The 19,877-nt window shown below is 40.7% G+C and overlaps 1 protein-coding gene across 2 annotated transcripts in view; it reads left to right on the forward strand.

The window, feature by feature from the left end:
* sos1 (son of sevenless homolog 1 (Drosophila)) overlaps window positions 1-17,125 on the forward strand; it is a 43,969-nt gene extending 26,844 nt beyond the window's left edge. The window contains exons 10-23 of one of the 2 annotated variants that reach the window (XM_029259231.1): window positions 1,546-2,201; window positions 5,446-5,527; window positions 7,270-7,392; window positions 7,992-8,095; window positions 8,777-8,999; window positions 9,832-9,951; window positions 10,303-10,465; window positions 11,097-11,214; window positions 11,441-11,613; window positions 11,812-11,928; window positions 12,209-12,479; window positions 13,448-13,492; window positions 14,590-14,711; window positions 15,199-17,125. In XM_029259231.1, coding sequence (XP_029115064.1) covers window positions 1,546-2,201; window positions 5,446-5,527; window positions 7,270-7,392; window positions 7,992-8,095; window positions 8,777-8,999; window positions 9,832-9,951; window positions 10,303-10,465; window positions 11,097-11,214; window positions 11,441-11,613; window positions 11,812-11,928; window positions 12,209-12,479; window positions 13,448-13,492; window positions 14,590-14,711; window positions 15,199-15,690 — 2,809 coding nt within the window. In that variant the 3' untranslated portion in view covers window positions 15,691-17,125. The remainder of the gene's footprint in view (window positions 1-1,545; window positions 2,202-5,445; window positions 5,528-7,269; window positions 7,393-7,991; window positions 8,096-8,776; window positions 9,000-9,831; window positions 9,952-10,302; window positions 10,466-11,096; window positions 11,215-11,440; window positions 11,614-11,811; window positions 11,929-12,208; window positions 12,480-13,447; window positions 13,493-14,589; window positions 14,712-15,198) is intronic. The other variant, XM_029259232.1, reaches the window with a different exon arrangement.
* The last annotated feature ends 2,752 nt before the right edge of the window (window positions 17,126-19,877 follow it).

A 19,877-nucleotide genomic window follows, 5' to 3' on the forward strand; every position in this document is an offset into this window, starting at 1 on the left:
ACCCCCATTTTTTCTGTGCATGGATCATTTCTCGTATCTCTTTCTGGACTGTCCAGACCTATAGCCGTGTGCATGTTTCCCCATCTTTCCTCTGTCCTTATTGCCTTCCCCAGGACATGGCACTTCTCCCTCAAAATGTTTGCACGCAGAAACTCACTCACTTTTTGTTGTGTTTCTAAAACTGTAGCTGTCAGTGTGGGGTAAATGCTGTGGTGTACACTTTGTAGGGGTGGGGCTGAGCCACTGGCCAGTCCCACTGCACTGCTGGAGGGAAGTTGCGTCAGCAGGCGGTGTGCTATTGTTCCCAAGTTGAGGTGGGGTGGGGGGGGGCGATGAGAAAGGCAGTCTGAGGGGAAGAGGGAGAGAGACTCCCTCGAGCAGCAGTCCAGCGTCCCGTCCTCACAGACCTAGTTTTTTGTACTTGTGTCATTGTTCAGTTCTAGTTTCCCTTTTTTTACATTTTCTTTTGGCTGGTAAGAAAGTGTGAAGGGTGACAGCATAGGGTTTAGCTGCTAGTTTTCTGATGCTCAGTTTTTTGCCAGTTTCCTTTTATGGACAGAGGATGGGTTGTTTCATGGTATATTTTTTTTCATCAAATTTGCTGGGATGGGGAGATACTGATGTGATAGAATGGAGTGGCTTGAGGCAATGGTATCTATCTTTCCTGAGTTATTGTAGCTGTAACTTGAAGCTAGTTAGATAAATGAATTGTAAATGAAGTATTACTGTGCTGTAACTCATTATTACAAACTGATGGACTTAGTATAGTTTTCATATTTCTTCCTGTTGGTTAACATAGTAATGAAATGTTCGGTCTTTTTAGCGTCTGGATATACATGTAAAGATATTGGGGCAAAAAATAAGCCTTACCACAGTTGGTCTTCTGTAATAATTGTATAATAAAAACAAATGTATGAAATAGTGACATGTCTATGACAGTATGTGTATTTGTAACCTCAGCTGTATTTTGATTGTAGTGTTACATTCTGTTGATATATCAAGTATAGACGTCCATTGCAACTTGTTTGACAGACACAGTCTTTTGTCTATTTGCGGAGATTTGTCAGAGAGCTTGACCGTCACACAGTACCTCTGAGGTGCTGATATGAAGAGAAAAATGCACAAATTGGGGTTGCCTGCTGGTAGTGGTCTGGAATTCTGACACAAGTTTGTTCAAAAGTAAGCTACTTTCCTGGTGTTTACATGTAGTTTTAACTCTTAGCCTGTTCAGCATCCCTCTATGAAGTTTTGTATATTTTATCCATTTTGGCTAATCAGTTGCTTAGATTGAGCAATTCTAAAAATACCTGCTAGATCTGTGAGATATCAAGGGAATAATGGTCCTCAGACTTTCAGTGAGTGCTTCGAAACAAACTGCAGAAGAACTAGGACACCAATTTCCTTCACCACCAGTGGCCTAATCTCTCTGCAGTATTGTGGTAACCATTAAATTCATATCTGTCTTTCCAAGCGTGCTTTTCCTATGTGTGCCGCTGAATATGAGACTCACGCTTGCCTCTCTGTTTCTGTTGCACTGGTACCCAGCGAGTCGGCGTGCCGCTTCTACAGCCAGCAGATGAAGGGAAAGCATCTGGCCATCAAGAAGATGAACGAGATCCAGAAGAACATTGATGGTTGGGAAGGCAAGGATATTGGCCAGTGCTGCAATGAGTTCATCATGGAAGGTACTCTAACTCGTGTGGGCGCCAAGCATGAGCGCCACATCTTTCTGTTCGATGGCCTCATGATTTGCTGCAAGTCCAACCATGGGCAGCCACGGCTGCCCGGCTCCAGTGCAGCTGAATATCGCCTTAAGGAGAAATTTTTCATGCGCAAAGTCCAGATCAACGACAAGGACGACACAGGCGAGTACCGGCACGCCTTTGAGATCATACTGAAGGACGGCAACAGCGTGGTGTTTGCTGCCAAGTCTGCAGAAGAGAAGAGCAGTTGGATGGCAGCACTCATCTCATTGCAATACCGCTCAACACTGGAACGCATGCTCGACCTCAGCCTCCTGCAGGAGGAGAAGGAGGAACAAATGCGTCTGCCGGACCCTGAGGTGTACCGCTTTGCTGAGCCAGACTCTGAGGAGAATGTTGTCTTTGAGGAGAATGTCCAGTCCAAGTCAGGCATCCCTATCATCAAGGCAGGCACCGTAACCAAGCTCATTGAGAGGCTTACCTACCACATGTATGCAGGTGAGATGGGCCAGGGAGGTGGGCGGACAGGGTGATTGGCACACCTTCTTATGTTTGAAGGTATGGGAAGCCATTTTTGAGTAAATGGATACATTTCTCTAACTGAAACATCCGCAGTGTTTCTTCTGGGTGGTAGAGAGAGGGTTGGACCAAAGAATGGTCAGCTTTGTAAGGGTAATGTAGCTTATCCTGAGAAGGAGTAAACTTTTTAGTCTCAAATACTTAGAATTTTGCATACCATTCTCTGAAGGAAACGGAAAGAAATAGTTTTAATTATTCTTCCTTATGAATCACTGTCATTATGCATGTTTTTGAGCTTTGGTGGGCATAGAAAATATTTATTTTATTAAAGTGAAGTTCAGTGTCAAGTCCCCACAGTAGTATATCAACAAAGACACTTGTGCATATGTGTAAATGAGGGAGAAGAGGTTGGTTGGAAAGAGTAGTTGTGTTTTATTCATTCATTCATCTATCCATTCATTCATTTATTTATTGCAAGGGATTTGCTGAGCTAAGTATGTACACACAGCTGTGCAACAGAGGGTCTAGTGTTTGCCATTTGCCTCCTGACAAAACTACAACCCTCTCACTTTGTAGACTGTGATACGAGAGGGAAAAAAAAAAAAAAAAACCCAAAATGAAATGTTTACTTCCCACCCTTGCTTCTCTGCACAGACCTTCGTCATGGCTAGGCTATTTAAAGAGTTTTTTTGCAGCCTGTAAATATTTGAAAAGCCTCTAGACGTCACAGCCTAAAAATACGATGACCTGTTTTGTTTCAGTGCTGTACCGGTCCCAGTAACTCAGCGGGGTGTCCTGATAAACACAGCAGCCCCGCATAAAGAAACACCTTTCCAGTAGTGCCCATGGCCTACGCTTTTCCTGCACTCACTTATAACTAGCACATGATGTGGCTTATAGTGCAGAGGAGGCAGCCACTCAGCTAGAGCTTACTGTCGCTTATCATAGTTAGTTACACAGCAATACTGTACTTAATTCTTTAACCAGTCTCCCAAATGTGCATAAAATCCTAGGGTAATGAAGAGCTCCTCATGTGTCATTTTGTGCAACAGAAGCCCTTTACAGCCAGACAGCACTAAAAAGTAGATAAGCTGCTTTTGCTGTATAATAGTATTCACAATTGAATGTAAGCAATGCAAAGGGTTGTATAGTTAATTATGGCAGTACTGAGGGATGTTAGGTGTCAAATTTTGTTTGTTTTGGACAGCACAAGTGAAAAGGAAGTAAAAATCTTACATATTGGTGATTTCAACACATGGGTCTTAAGTTTGGATTTAAATGTGGTTAAAGTAGTTTGGTTGTTTTAGGCCTGGTTTTAGGTATACTCAGTGTTTAAAGGGTAAGTCAGGAATTTTACATGTTTGGTTGGGGGAAAAATGGGTTAACCTTTTTTGGCTCAGGAACACATTTGTCCCATTTAATTAATGACAATTTTTTTTAGTTTTACAAAAAATTCAAGTTGCAAGGAAAATATAGAAACAAGTTACACTTTGCATGGGAAGCTTGTATTTAGTATTATTGGCATTATATACACTATATAACAATTTTCCTTTTGCAGTTTTACAAGATCTGGTTCACTGTCTGTATTGTACATGTAGTAACTGCTACCTTTTCATAACAAAAGAGGGAACTCTAAAATGATATGAGGCAGCATTTCCATGAATGTGAATGTACTGTGCTCACACCCTTAAATAAACTTCCGCAAAAAAGCATTTGTAATAATTATAGGCCAATATTTTCCTTTTCATTTTCCAGCCCCTTGTACTGTCAGCCCTGAATAAGGCGAAAGGGACAGCCCTTTCAGGAAAATGAATTGTGCATTTTTCCTTCTTTTTAACTGTAAAGGGAAAAAAGGTGCGTCCTGTTCATATCACCTCAGACAGCAGGGAGTGTGTATGTTGATGAAACCCTCGTTCACATGGGGCAGTCCCCAGTTTTTGATGGTAAAATTTTTTTTTTTTTAATTATTTTTTTTATAAACAGTTGCATTAAATTTTTGTGTTTTACAGTCAACTCTCGATTTATGCAAGTGTTACTTTCAGGAAGCACATAATTGCACATAATGTGAAAATTGTGTGATGTATACATATTTTTCCCATAAAAAATAATGGCTAGTGCCACACACAACCCCATGCGTGTCTAATTTACCCCGTGTTTATAATTCTTGTTTTTCCTTTTTTTTTTTCCATATGTAACGCTTGTTGCTTTTCTTTTTTATAATTCTTCTGTAATTCACCTTGGTGAATAAGGTGTGAGCTGAACACTACATAGAGTTCATTGGAAGTTGCTTTGGAGAAACGCATATGCTAAATAAATAAATGTAAATGTAATTCATGCAAATCAAGAGCACCGCAAACACAAATAAGCCTAGAAAGCACAGCACCACTTGAAGTGCGCCAGTATTGTCAGACACTGAATATTTGGTATTCATGTAATTTGGAGGAATGGGCATATATTGAAACATTGTTAAATGTATGGGGCATTATTCCCAAATGGTGTAACTCAAAAACATGTAAGTCGAGAGCTGACTGTGTACATTTTTGGGGGGGAATTATGATACCTTAATGGAAATGTGCCTGTTTGTTTGAGGCTCTCTACGAATGTATTTCTAATACGGGATAGTTTTTCACTTCGTAGTGAGTTTTTGTAGTTTTTACTTTTATGTCTGACTCGGTAGTCAACATGTCTGCCTCCCATATAATTTTGCTCATATTGTGCTCATTGTTGACCATATAATTGGTTGGGAAGGGGGTCTATTTTTGGCATTTTTGTCAAGTGCTGGAATGGCTGTGTGCGTCACAGTAGCGTCTGTTTCCTCCCTGAAATAATTCCATGCCAATTGTTTGTAAATCCACACTGAGGCAGCTATTGTTCCCCTGCTGTCTGGTTAAAGGCCTCACACAGATCTGTCATGTGAACAAACAGCCCTATTCGACCCTGTCTGGCACTCTCCCAGGCCTTTGGCTTTGCTGATTTCCAGAGCGTCTTCACTTGCACATATAGACGGCTGTATGTTCGAGCACACACGTCTTCACATTGAACTGTACAAAAACACAATCAGCTACATAATGGGATACTTTAGCTCCGCGGTGGTCTCTTATGTGCTTACGCATAACGACACGTACATGAAAGCACTCGCACACTCACCGACGCTGCATGAATTGTACTTCCTGTGAAAGCGATGAAAGAGCAGTGTTGTTTTAAAACTGGTCTTTTTTTGCAGATCCTAACTTTGTTAGAACTTTCTTGACAACATACCGGTCTTTCTGCAAGCCCCAAGAGCTCTTGACCCTTTTAATGGAACGGTGAGTGGAGTCGCTGAAATGTAGACGCTCAATGCATTCCGAGTGGTAATTGAAGAATTATCTGAGGAATAAAATATTCCATAGTGTTGGCAACATCTATGGAATAAATGCCATGAGAGTAAAATTCATTTTATTTTATGCTTTGAACATACTTAGGTTATTTGAACATGTTATCGTAAATATACATATTTGGAATAAAATAGGGACAGCACTCTTCAGACTTAATACATTTATTTAAAGTGTTGGAGACAATTATACAGGCATTTCAAGTCTGTCTTGAAAACTCAGAAGGATTCTTGTATAGCTCAAGACCTTTAAAAAACTGGACCTTTACATTTAATTTAGCAGATGCTTTTCTGCAGTGACATTGAGTCAGAGTAAGCAGAGGTGTTTTTCACCAACAGGGACAGATGTGTGATTCTAGAAGTACAGTTTGTTTGTGCTGGTGCACATTACACCAGTCTTTGCACATAGCATTAACAGGAAATACAAAGGTAATTGTGACGGATGATGTGATGCAAGTTTATGGAGCATATAAGAGACCAGGAGAGAACTGGATTCAAATGAGGCATGCTTCTGAGGAGGAGATTATTCTAACACATCACAGTTGGGAATGGGGGGAGAGAACCTTTATATTTTTGATTTTACAAATTTAGAAATGTTCAATGTTTGGTTTGCAGCTCTGCCAGTCAGTTTGTTCTTAAGTAGTTTTGATCAAATAGAAATAAACAGTTAAACTAAACTTTAATATTCTGCCAAATGTTGATCATACAGAAATATTTCCAGCTTTCCCGTTGATTTTTTTTTTTTTTTTTTTTTTGCATCTTTAAAAACCTTTGCTTCCTTTGTACACAGTGACACAGAGCACTTGAACACAGGCATAAGGCAAATAAACAAATACATAGACAAAGAAGCCAGTTGACTACAGACTAGCATAATACAAATGCTTTTATAGAGCTATAAAGCTATAAATATACCTACTGGCCACAGAGGAAAGGAACAAAAAAACTCTCAACTGAAAGTCAAGGGAGAAAAAAAACCTCTGGGGGTCCAAGTGCCAGTGGCTGCCCACCTGTCCCGGGCATTCTAGATTAAATAAGAATTCTAAGTCAGTTTACCGGTAATAATGGCATTGTCGCTGTATGGTAGCTTGATTTCCCATTTCAGCATGGTACATCTTGTGCATCATGGCGGTTGCTCATCATCTTAAGTCAGCATGGGGGCCTTCTGTAACGGCCAGCCGGCCTTCTCAGGTCTTATTGTAGGGAAATAACACTCAACAAGAAGAAATTTAGTAATTTATAACAAAGAAATAAGTGTAATATGTTTTGGTATAGAGGTGGAAAAGCAAACCTAGTAGACATAACAGTGCTTATAAATGTAAATATTTTTCCCCCTAATCAATGATTTTGGCAGAGTGCTCAGTCCTGTTGCAAACCAGAGGTTTAGTTTGTCTCATTCTATAATAAGGCTTCTTGTGAACAAAGTACCTGATTTTAAATCTTTACTCCTTTTGTAGTACCTTTCAGCACGGTACTTACCCTGAGTTGCTCTAGTACAAAAATACCCAGCTGTATGAATGGTAATCATTGTAAGTAGCTTAGTGTACAAACCCAGCATTCTTAGTCTCATTGAAGAAATGTAGATGTTATATAGACATGCCCTTAACCTTAATAAACCTTTCAGTATTAGGGTATATTAGCAAAATGGCCTTTTTACATTTTGAGCCCCTTATCTGTAAGGTTTGACATTCCGGAGCCCAAGCCTACAGAAGCTGACCAGTTTGCCATCGAGAATGGAGACCAGCCCCTCAGCGCCGAGCTAAAACGCTTCCGGAAGGAGTATGTTCAGCCAGTTCAGCTCAGGTATGACTCCAGTGGATCTCAGCATTGTGTATCATCTAATCTCATTAATTAGTATGCATTATTAAACCTTTAAAATTGCCTGCTTCTTGATGTGTATTTAATCTACATTGTGAATGATCCATGTGTAGTGTTTGTCCCAGAAGAGCCATGGCCATGTCTGTGGTTGTGAGAGCTGTTATTTTGAGGTTTTTAATTTTTTCTCAGCACTGGCAGTAGTCTGTTTTCAGAATTGCATGAGTTTCTCAATGTACTATTTCTTTCCATGAGAATAAAATGCATTTTATTTTATGCACTGAACATACTTAAACAGGATATTTGAACATGTTATTAGGTAATAAGAGATTCTGATGTTGGGATTTTGTAGTAGTTTGCTTATTCAATAACTCTTTGCTGGTACTCCAGAGCAAATAACGTTTTGACCCTACCACCCGATCCTTAGTAGAATAGAAACCTGCCTCTAAAAGAACCCGAGTTGGTCTAGCCCTGCTGCTGCGAAGAGTCGGACACCTTCCTTCTAGTATTCCAGTCTTGTGTTCCTAGTCTATGTTGTAAGCAAGCGTTTCTCCACATTTTTTCCCCTTCATTTTATCTGTCTTCAGAGTTTTGAATGTGTGTCGGCACTGGGTGGAGCACCACTTCTATGACTTTGAAAGGGATGCAGAGCTGCTGGTTCGGTTGGAGGACTTCATAGCCATGGTCCGAGGTAACAGCCAGCATTTTCTTGAGAAAGCCATCATCATCATCATCATCCACCACTATTTTAGGAAAAGTCACCCAATGCATTAGCTTTTGAATATTTAAGAGGAAAACAATGTTCTCTGTTTCATTATGTTACATTAATTTACATTATTTAGCTGACTCTTTTCTCCAAAGCATTTCACACTGTTAAGGTTGCATTTATTTATTGTGTTTTATGTCTATTTTATATTATTACATTTATATATTGTATTTATTTACATCTTTCTGAAACAACTTGCTTGTTTCAGAAAGATTACTTAGATGATTTAGACTTTAAATGCAGTTAGTTGGACTGATCCCCTGTCCTGACCTAAGAGCTCTTCAAGGTCTACCTTTTTTGCAGTTGTTCACTTAGTTGTTATTAGTTTACTATATAGCATCTTTCCACTGGGGATGACCTCTTAATGATTGAGTGCTACTGCCTCACTTCACTTTTGTAAATATGTTAGCTTGTTTATTGACCTAACATATTCATTCACCTGACTTATCTACTTATCCTTGTTTCTTCACAGTTTGTTTTTGTGTATTTATGTTGCATATTGTGTATTGCAGGAACCAAGCAGAATTTACCTCTGGGATTAATAATGTTTTTCTTTCATTCATTCATTCATTACACTGATAAACACATGCCTCTGCATTCTATCAGGTAAGGCTATGAGAAAATGGGTGGAGTCCATTACCAAGATCATCCAGAGGAAGAAGCAGGCCCAGGCTAATGGGCCAAGTCACAACATCACCTTTGAGAGTTCACCACCTCCCATTGAGTGGCATATTAGCAAGCCGGGCCAGACGGAGACCTTCGACCTAATGACCCTTCATCCTATTGAGATTGCTCGACAGCTCACACTGTTGGAGTCAGACTTCTACAGGTGCTTGGTCCTCTCAACTCTTTCCTACTTGTGCCCCTTCTGAAATGATGCTGAGGTACTCTGTTATTTTGGCAGCATGACAAAACATACATTTAGACCATTTACAGGTAGTTAAGCCAATAAAATGATTTGAAACTGTTAAAGTATGTTTGAGGCTAAAAATACTCAACATAATTTTGAATAAAAGAAGAACAGGACTGTGGCTCTGCAGTACATAGCTTATGGCTTTTTCAACATAAAATGCAATAAAACTGGTTTAGAAATGGGGGTGAACAAAAGATATTTATTTTTTTTTGCTTAGTTTGCAGATTTATTCCTTTTCCCACCCATTTTTTAAGAGGCTTAATGAGTTTTAAGGGATGCATTTTTGCATGTTGAAGTTTTGCACACTTGGTATCCTGAAAATTTTCCAGGCAGTCTTAGTGAGGCTTTAGCTCTGGTGTTGTAATTGTTGGATCAGAATTCTGTTTGCTGTTTAGCTGTCTATTGTTTAGTAAAGTTAAAAAAAAGAAGGAAAAATGCAGCTCCGCACAGCAATGGCGAGAAGGTCACAACACTCTTTTTCATATACAACTGCCCCTTGAACACAATTTGGCTGCCTGGGGGGTTGCACGCTATGAGGCGGTAGTCACATGGTTTGCTATAATGATGTTGTACTCAGGAACTGCCATCTCCTTGCCATCCACATGAGTTGCTAACATATCTCAGCATTGTGCTGGAAGGTGTTCAAGAAGCAGCTCACACTATTGTTGTATGAGCCTTTCGAAAGCCACACTACTTAGCATCAGAGCCAGCTCAGCCACTCTCAGTTTTGACTTCTCTTTTCTCTCAGGGCTGTGCAACCATCCGAGTTGGTGGGCAGTGTCTGGACAAAGGAGGACAAGGAGTTAAATTCACCCAACCTGCTGCGTATGATCCGGCACACCACCAACCTCACGCTTTGGTTTGAAAAGTAAGATGTTTGACAAGACTAAATTGGTTTCAGTGGATTGGTGGGGTTGTGGAGCTAGTTGTTGCTGCATTGTGGAACCATTAAGAAACATTGCTTAAATTTGTCATTAAACTGAAAAATGTTGATATATTTACCTTCTTCTGTTGAATGCTCTTGGTTGCTTTGTCATCTAGCTAAATTTCAGCAAAGATCCTCAAATAGCTACCAGTTTTCAGCTGTAAAGTCACATTCTTCTTTTGAGAATATGAAAAAAAGACCTTTTGATGAACTTTTCACTTGCCAGGTTTTGCATACTAAGGTTGTATGATTTATGTGTTGAGTATAGTTATTCCCTCTCTCCACTCTTACCAGATGTATTGTTGAAACTGAGAACTTGGAGGAAAGGGCATTAGTGGTCACACGCATCATTGAGATCCTGCAGGTCTTCCAGGAGCTCAACAACTTCAATGGTGTACTAGAGGTGGTCAGCGCTATGAACTCCTCCCCAGTGTACAGGCTGGACCATACATTTGAGGTATGACAAAGTTCTTAGCACCAAAGAATTTTGAAGATCTTGGGAACTTTCGAATCACCAGAAGATCCTTGTACCGTATGTTAACAGTCACACTTACTCTTACTGATTTTAAACATTTGAAGTTTTAATCTGAGGTAATATTTGCACACATCTGTGTTTGAAAAGATGTGTTGCTTGGAAGTTACTATCTGTACATTTATAGGTTACTTGCATACTTTTAAATTCACTGTAATTTGCAAATTAGGAAGATTTTAATGATACATGTACATGGTACTTGTATCTATGACAAACTTGAAACTAAACTAATCAAAAAGCCAGTTACTTTTTTTTTTTCTTTTGGATTTATATTAATTTATTTAATTGAACGTAATCTGAAGACTGTCCATCAGCTATGCTACTAAGACAGTTGTTCCAAAAGTCCATTATTCCTTGTGTAAAGAAAGGTTTGCTTTGTTCTGATCTAAACTAGTTAACGCCCTCATGTTCTTGAATGTGTTGTGAAGTATTTCTTCTGACTGATGTTAGGTGTGTACTTAAGGATCATCCCTTCACACATATACACACACGCATGTTACATTTGCTCAAGGCTCAATAGATTTTGGTTTGCCGACCAGTGCACTGTCTTTTCTAGCAAATTCCTAGCCGCCAGCGGAAGATCCTAGAGGAAGCCCATGAGCTCAGTGAAGACCACTACAAGAAGTACTTGGCCAAACTCAGGTCTATCAACCCACCCTGTGTGCCTTTCTTTGGTAAGCCCAAAGCCTAGTGATCATTCCCACCATTACTTCTACATTAATTTACACTGGTCCTGTATGAATTGCGATACAAAGAAGAAGCTTCCAGTTCACCTTTAAGAGTGATAATTGAGTTGCTCAGTGGTATAAAGTGCTATAAGACACTCAAGTGACTCATAAATGTACAGTATTTGGTAAAGTTGTAATATGTTATGGCCATTTTTTTTTTTTCTTTTCCTAGGAATTTACTTAACAAACATCTTAAAGACAGAGGAAGGCAACCCTGACTTCCTAAAGCGACATGGGAAGGACCTGATCAACTTCAGTAAGCGGAGGAAAGTGGCAGAGATCACTGGAGAGATCCAGCAGTACCAGAACCAGCCATACTGCCTGCGGGTCGAGAATGACATCAGAGTGCGTCCTTTTTCCTGTCAGAAGCTTACCCAGGAACGAAGAGCAAGGAAAACGTTTTTAAAGCAGGACTATGACTGACTCCAGACAGTCAAAAAACTTGGTGTTAAATAACGGAAGCATTGATTTTTGACTGACTTCTATGCTCTAATATTTAATTTCAATACCTCATTTCCCCTTTCCTCTCTAATTTTAATACAGAAGTTCTTTGAGAATTTAAATCCTATGGAAGACAAAATGGAGAAGGAGTTTGCTGACTACCTGTTTAACAAATCTTTGGAGATTGAGCCTCGGAATGTCAGGTCTTTGCCACGATTTGTAAGTGCCCAGTACAAGTTTTTTATTTTGTTTTCCTGTTGAATCTATGAGGTGGATTTAACCAAGCTTTTCTCTAGCCTCTGGTCTGCTTTTATATTTTACATTGTTGTGAGTCTGTAAGGAATAAGTAAATCCCAGATCTCCTGCATTCTTCATTTGAAGTCCACTGTCTCTGGTACCCTGCTGCTCCTTTAGAAAAGATCTGTAGGGAAAATTTGAGGTTCGTTTGGGTTCACAGTGCAGGTGTGACACCACTGTGATTCTTATCCTTGCACTGCAGCCCAAGAAGTACAGTTACCCTCTCAAGTCGCCGGGTGTGCGTCCATCGATAGTGCGGCCAGGCACAATGCGCCACCCCACACCACTGCAGAACGAGCCACGCAAGATCAGCTACAGCCGCATCCCCGACAGCGAGACAGAGAGTGCAACGTCTGCGCCTAACTCTCCTCGCACCCCGCTGACACCACCACCTGCCTCAGCAGCTTCAAGCTCCACTGACATCTGCAGTGTCTTCGACTCCCCCCAGGGTCCCTCCAGCCCCCTCCACTCAAGTAGGTCACCCCCTAACCTATCCAGACCCCACAGGTCCACCTCATTGACCTGGAACAGCATCAGACTCATCATTTCTGTACCAGTTGAAAGTACTAATTAGTACTAACCTCTTGTCACATCTGTTGGTGGCCTGACTTTATGTGAGCAAGCAGCTTGTAGTGTTTGAAACTCGTCATAACAACAGGTAGCTTCAGTTAGAACCACTGTTTCTGAAGACGATCGGTTTTTATGCTTCATATAACGTGTTCCCCTCTTAGTCAGCGAAATATTTGAAATGTTGCCCTGCTGTTTAATTGGTGCTTAATTTGGAAAAAAGCTGTTCCATCAAACACATACCTTCCTGTCGCCTTTAGCCCATCATCACTGGTGCATAATGGCTATGTGTTGTAATGTGAAACATTGAGCTGCAGTTTACTTGGAGCCAGTTTAGATTTCATTGTGAATAGTGGGTCAGTTGTTCTCGCGCCTCTCCTCTCCTGGGCTGTGTGTTTGGGCTTAGTTTCGAATCTGGCTCAGTCTGTGTGGAGTTAATGTGTTCTTCCTTGTTCTCCCCATGTTCTCATGGTTTCCTTCAGGTCATTTTCTACCGCAGTCTAAATACTTGTGTTTCAGGTGAACTGGTGACTTCTAAATTTCCAGTAATGTGTGACTGTGCAAGGGAATGTGAGTGTGGTTACCCTGCGATGGGCCTCATGCCCCCTGCTTCCATGATATGCTCTGGACCACTGAGACCTTGCACCGATAAGCACGTATTGATAATGAACAAATGAAAATATCAATTCTGCTTGACATAATTGTGTCCATAATTCATTTACCCAAACATAGAGAGGGATTCATATGTTTCCAGAGCTGGTGTTTGTTCTACTAGAAGAAATGGTAGTGAGGGCTTCATGCACTTGTGCAGCATCAGAAAATACTCTTCTTCACCTGGACTTCCCTCTGAGTTCTTCTGTTTTCTCCTCTGCAGACAGTGACACCATCTTTGCACCGGTCTCACTGCCTCCCGGTCCACGTTAGTATGAGATCTATACAATAATGCAGCCCTACCCCCCTACCTCACACTCTGCCTTCATCCGTCCTTCTGTCTGCCCTTGATGCCCATAACATTTGCATTGTGCATGATGACCTAGCAGCAAAAACCAGTGAACCGATCCTTTCTCACAATTCCATCATCGGTAACACTTCATGCCTCTTTCTCATCTCTGTCAAGTGTTTCCATTTGTTCCTGACAGAAATGGCAGAATTGTATTCCTTTTAGTTTATGTTGTACACACTCATGCATCAAGGTGTTTGGCCAGACGATCTCTTGTCAACACCCAGTCTTGTTCACTAGCACACACCTTTCAAGCAAAGATGGCTGTTTTGCTCTTCATGGCAATTCTGGAAACTGCTGATTAGAAATATCTGTGGTGATTTTTAGAAAGCTAAATTATTTCTAGTATGGCAGCAAACATCTAAGTAGTTGTAGTAGGATCCATAATGATACAATGGCAGGTGGAACCTGAGGGTGCCAGGGTGTTTGCTCAGTACAGTTCCTGTTGCTAAGTAGTAACTAGCTTAGAGGACTCCTTGGCCAGAGACCTCACTTCAGCTCCCTCTGATTGCTTTAGTTCCTACCACACTGTCCCCATGTTTCTTCAGTATGTATTACTTGCTTTTTCTGTGACCATTGTTTGCCTGTTTCTGGGTGTTGATGAGCCCTCATCTGGCCAGCGAGCGTGATGTTTCCGTCCATGTCAGTGTAGCATTGAAGTGATGCCAGTTGTAAGAATGCTTTCATGGGCTCACCTTTTGTCACATGCTTTCTGATTCTTAACACGTCTGTTAGTCAGTTCTCTTCAAGCTTTTAAAAAATGTAGTTGTTTTTCTAATAATCGTCTCTGGGACATTTTGGCTAACAACCAGGAATTATCATCAGCCAGATTTTTGTAGTTATTTTTTAAAATGTCATCTATTTAGGGGAAAGTTAATGAACTTTTGTAGTAAAACTTGTATTTCTCATTGCATTTATTTTAAATTCTTAGAAGTGTGATTGACTAACTTTTCTAAATGCCCTGATAATAATTTGCCAGTTCAGTTTTGGAATACATGTTCTCTTCCCCCTCCCAGGATCATCGTCAGTCTCTTCTATGGCGAGCTTCAACAGAAGTACAGAGGACGGCCCCGTGCCCCCACCCGTGCCCCCTCGTAGACGGCCCGAATCGGCCCCAGCTGAATCATCCCCGTCTAAGGTAGGAGCACCTTTTTACGGTTATCAAATTATTATTTCATTTCTTCGCAGACACTTTTATCCAGTTATCCAAAACTGTTTACCATTTTGGTCCATTTGTTTAGCTACACATTTTTCCAGTAGTGCTTTTGCTCAACTTTTTACCTTCATGTTACAAGTTGGTGAACCACTACACTGCTTGCTGTTCAGATATGATACAGGGAAAGTCAGGCCCTTTATGCACATTTGTTTTAAGGTTCAGTAAAGTCTCTTCAATTCATGTACCCAGCAATGCATTACTCTGCATAAGGGAAATGCGACTTAATGGACTTTGGTTTTCAGTAATCGACCAAGGTCTCGGCAGCTGAAGCACTAGGTTAGGTGACTAGTGAGAGCATCACTAGCAATGAAGAGCTGAGTTATGGTGTTACAGAGATACTGGGTCTACACTATGCTGTTCAGGCTAAAATATCTTGCCATCCTTTCTTTCTCCTCAATACCTCTGACAGATGTTGTCAAAGCACTTGGACAGCCCTCCTGCTATCCCGCCTCGACAGCCCACGGCCAAGGCATACTCGCCACGCTATTCTTTGTCGGAGCGCACATCGGTTTCTGACCCTCCCGAAAGCCCACCCACCCTGCCACCCCGGGAGCCTGTGAGAACGCCGGACGTCTTCTCCAGCTCCCCCCTGCACCTTCAGCCACCCCCACAGGGAAGGAAGTGTGAACTGAGCCAGACCTTCTTTCCCCCATCACCCTTCAGCCCTGCACCTCCACAGACCCCTTCACCTCTAGGACCCAGAAAGCACCTCTCTTCCCCGCCCTTGATACCCCCGGACTGTGACCTGCTGCCTGGTGCCACCGGGCCCCCGGTACCTCCTCGCCAGAGCGCCTCACAGGCTATCCCCAAACTACCACCCAAAACATACAAACGAGAGCCAGTGCACACATCCATACCCCGAGATTCGCTGCCCCTCCTGGAAAATGCTAACTCCTCTTGACTGTGTAGGGAGCTTGTGCGAGAGGAAGTGAGCTGGGTGCACTAACACTAAAATACACAATTCCAGAAGAAAGGCACTGAATTGAGAAGAAAAGAGAATAGGCAGTCTGGGATTGAGATGTCCTGAACACATCTGTAAGAGGACTGTCTTTTTGTTTTTTTTCCTTATTGTACAGACATAGGAGATACGGCCACCAACTCTTGGGGGATTTGTTTGTGGTGTTTAAGTGTCATTCCCCCTCTCCAATCCTTCATTATCCCTTGTATATTTTTATTTTGTTCTTAGGTGAACTCATTTCTGCTCTCAAGTTTGCAACTGGGGCTCTGACCCACGACTATGGAACAGGACTACAATAAAACAGCACGCTACAAAACATGACATTTTATGGGTTTGAACAGGCTCATTTTTGACTCATAAAAATAATAAACCATGTTTCCTATTATAAAATAAATAGGCACTAAGATTATGCTTTAAGGATATGAATGACTGGAACAAGTCCCATGGTGCAGTTGTGAGATGCTGGAGGAAGACCCCTTTATATGTGCAAAGCATTGCTTCACTTCATGCTCCGCTGGACAGAAAGCAACTTGGAGATCGGCCTTTGGGGTGTTTAGAGTCTTATTTTTATTTTACTTCAAGGTGAGTGGTTGTGCCAGTAGTCGCAGAGTACCAACATTAAAGGTACCCTCCACACCAAAGAGGTACTTTAAAGCATTGTGAAACAGGTTTATTGTTATGTTTTTGTGATTAAAGTATGTAAAAATTGCCTTTAAACAAGGGAATAAAAGTGTTTTTACCATTGTAAATTGCAGTCTGCCAGTGAGGAAGAAAAGCATTGTCAAAGCCTGAATTTAAAGTAACAAAATTAACCATGTAAAGTTTTCCCTGCAAATCCAGTCATCATCATATTCAAGAGTATACTGAAATTTACCTGCTAAAAATACCATGTTTCTAATGTACATGTTGCTTTGTTACTTTTTTCAGAAATATACATTGAATGTCACTGGGTGCCACTAATATATTGCTTTGCCAGTATTTTTAAGGGATTGTACCAACAGTCAAATGTTGGCATCTGCCAGTAGTGCATTTTACCAATTTGGAGTTTGCGCCTCCCCTCACTGCCTTAAAGGAGTGGTTGAAGTTGTAGACATTAGCAGGACTTGGACTGTACGTGTTCCACATGTGTTGCATTGGAGTACCAGCAGCCCTGTACCTGTCCTCTATAAAACGAGTCTTGACTGTAGTCTGCACCACGTCTCCATACCTCCGTTGGTCTTTTTGCACTTACAGGGAGACGATGCTCAGAACACCTGCTAGCAGTCTTGTCTTCAAGCACTTTCTTAGTTTATCAATGTCATTCTCAATATTCCGTGATCCTTTCCTCACACATATTAATGGACAGGTGTGTGTGTGTGTGTGTGTGTGTGTGTGTGTGTGTGTGTGTGGTTTGCTTGTGACCCCAGTAATTAAGTGTTGCAGAGATCCACTTTAAGAACTGGAGCACTGCGTTTTTCTCTGTTTTTTTTTTTTTTTTAAATGAAATGATGAGCACTCACATAATGCGATTAAGTCTCCCTGAAAGTTTCCCACCAGTCGCCATGGCTCTTGTGAGAACTTACCAGTTGATTAGAGGGAATTTCTAAAGTCTACTTTTTACATCTATGTGTGGTACTACTTACTGTGGAATGGATTGAGGAATCATCCTTGGCCTCTTTAAATCCTTTTTTTAATGCACTCATTGTATGTCTTTCTAATTTGCTGGAACATTTTGGGATCATCAGGAATGAGCAACAGGACTTCAGTATGTTGCTGTAGCAACTGGTCAGAAGCCCTCGGATTTTCTGTTTATGTGAAATGAGGAAAACTGTAATGCAGTCATGTTACAAAGTGGTACTAATTTTTGCTGTGTGTAATGATTGTTATGTAACCCAGAAAGTAGTCAGAGAGGAAGATTAAGAACAATGTGCTTTTTTTTTTTGCTTTGCATTATACTTGCTGGCATGGGAATTGTGGATCACACCCCTTTTTGGAAAGACTCTGCTTTCAGGTCAAAACTGTGGTCAAGTAAAGCTCTGTAGAGCTATTTGAAATGCTGCACTGTGTCCATTGCCCAGGTCAGACTAGGAATGGTCACGGAGCAGTATCACATGAAATACAATTCGGTTTCATTCATTTCTACTTCTGAACTTGGTATATTTCTGGATCGATGGGGTTTGTGGATTCTAAATCAAAGACTAGGAGTGTACTGTGAAAATATTGTACCAGTGTAAAATGAAGTAGGTAAACTAGTATATATACCCCGCAGTATCTGGTGGTCATTCCTTGGATAACAACTTTTTCACCAGAGGACTGAAGAGTGTCAGGGGTATAACAGTCAGAGAGGATTTACTCAAAAGTATTTTTGTCTTCCTTATACACGTCAAAACGTACTGCAAATGAAATGGTTAAATGAACAAATTGAACCCAACGTGCAGTAATTTTGCAGTATTTGTCTCGGTACTACGTGGCAGAGTCAATAAATTGGAAGACTGGCTGTCATGTTACACTGCTTTCTTATTACCAATGGTTTGCAAGCACGGTAGGGTCTTAACAGCAGCCAGTCTTAGAACTTGTTGACTGTACCACATACAGTATTTGTTTACTGTGCTCTGTAGTAAGTAAGTAGTTAACACGATGTGTGTAGCTTGTGAAAGAGCTCTCAAAGCATAATGTTTTCCTGGTTTTGCAAATATAACGTTTTAATTTACACATTTGCTCACACTATGAAGACTTTAAATGCTCATATAAAAGGGCTGTGGAAAGCAAAGTGCAGTGATAGCCTGTCTGTAAAGTGAGTGCTTTTCTGCCCCAGTGGTCTTGGCATTGTGCACCAGTGCTGTCACCGTTGTAGGACCTTACTGGCCAACTCAGTGACTGATTCAGGAGCCGCTACTCATAGTTTTTTATTTTAATTTCAAGATACGGAATGTTTATGTGCCAGTGAACTTGATGATAATGGATTGTACTCCTGTAGTGCTTTTTACTTTTCTCTGTTGTATGGATCCCCTTGGTCACCAAAAATAGAAACTAAGGTTTTTACCAAGCCCTCTGTTCATAAAAATACCTGATCTATCTTTACCATAAAGAGCACTTAGAAGTAAATTTATTATGTTTCTCTCACTGAGCAAGATTTCCAGCAGGTGGGAAAATACCAGGCTAATGTTTTAATGAATCTCTAATTGGAATCATAACAGGTATGATGCATACAGATGAAAGTTTTTTCAGGTGTCCTGTGACAAAAAATGGGATTGGGAATAAAAAGCTTGTCATGTTTTACAGGTACCTATTACCTAGTGGATTTACTGTACTGCGGTTTGTGGTGGCCTTGATTGTGTCTGATGGCTCTTTGTAATGAGTGTCTCTAATTTGTTACCAAAAAGTGCCTGTTATTTTGTGTCTTTCTCAGTGCTGCTTTTTTTTTTTTTCCCCCCCTGGGTGTGTCTGGGCAAAGGTTGGGGAGCGTATTTAATTTTTTGAAATGAACTACCATTCAGAAAAGGAGCAAGGTGGGATATAGTAGTGCGCCTAAGAAAATACAATATTTAAACATGGGAATGAAGACTTTTTTTTAAATGCTAGTATTTTTCACAGAATGCAATGATTGCTGTGCTTTGTTTGAGATATGAGAAACACGATAGTAACTGGATGCTTGCCCTTTGACCCCATCACTGCAGAAATTCAGTATTCAGCATTACAGAATAGTCCAAGTTGGAGTGTAACTAAAAATTACACTGTCGCAGACATTTCCCTTTCCTGCACTCAAGTGTAGACAACGATGATGATGACTGGTAAATATCAAAAGCAGGGCTGTAAGAGGTAGGGGAAAAAAAACTATATACTCAGCTTGCTCAACTGTGACCTACTTGAACTGTGCAAAACCAACAAATTCATGATTGTATTTTCAGGCTTTTAAATCTACAATTAAAATGTTTTAGTGCAACATGAAAATGTGTCGTGTGTGCACATTTGACTGGTACTGTCACTTTCTGAACAGCAGTATTTTTTACCATGCCCATTTCTCTCAGGCTAAGCCCCAGATCAGCATTACCCTCTCTGAATATGAGGTTACTACAAATGGATAGATATTAAAAAGAATATTTGCAAAACATTGCTTGAATTGAAATTGATTCAGATGACGGAAAACTGAG

Source organism: Scleropages formosus, chromosome 16 (assembly GCF_900964775.1).
Source record: "Scleropages formosus chromosome 16, fSclFor1.1, whole genome shotgun sequence".
NCBI classification, from domain to species: Eukaryota; Metazoa; Chordata; class Actinopteri; order Osteoglossiformes; family Osteoglossidae; genus Scleropages; species Scleropages formosus.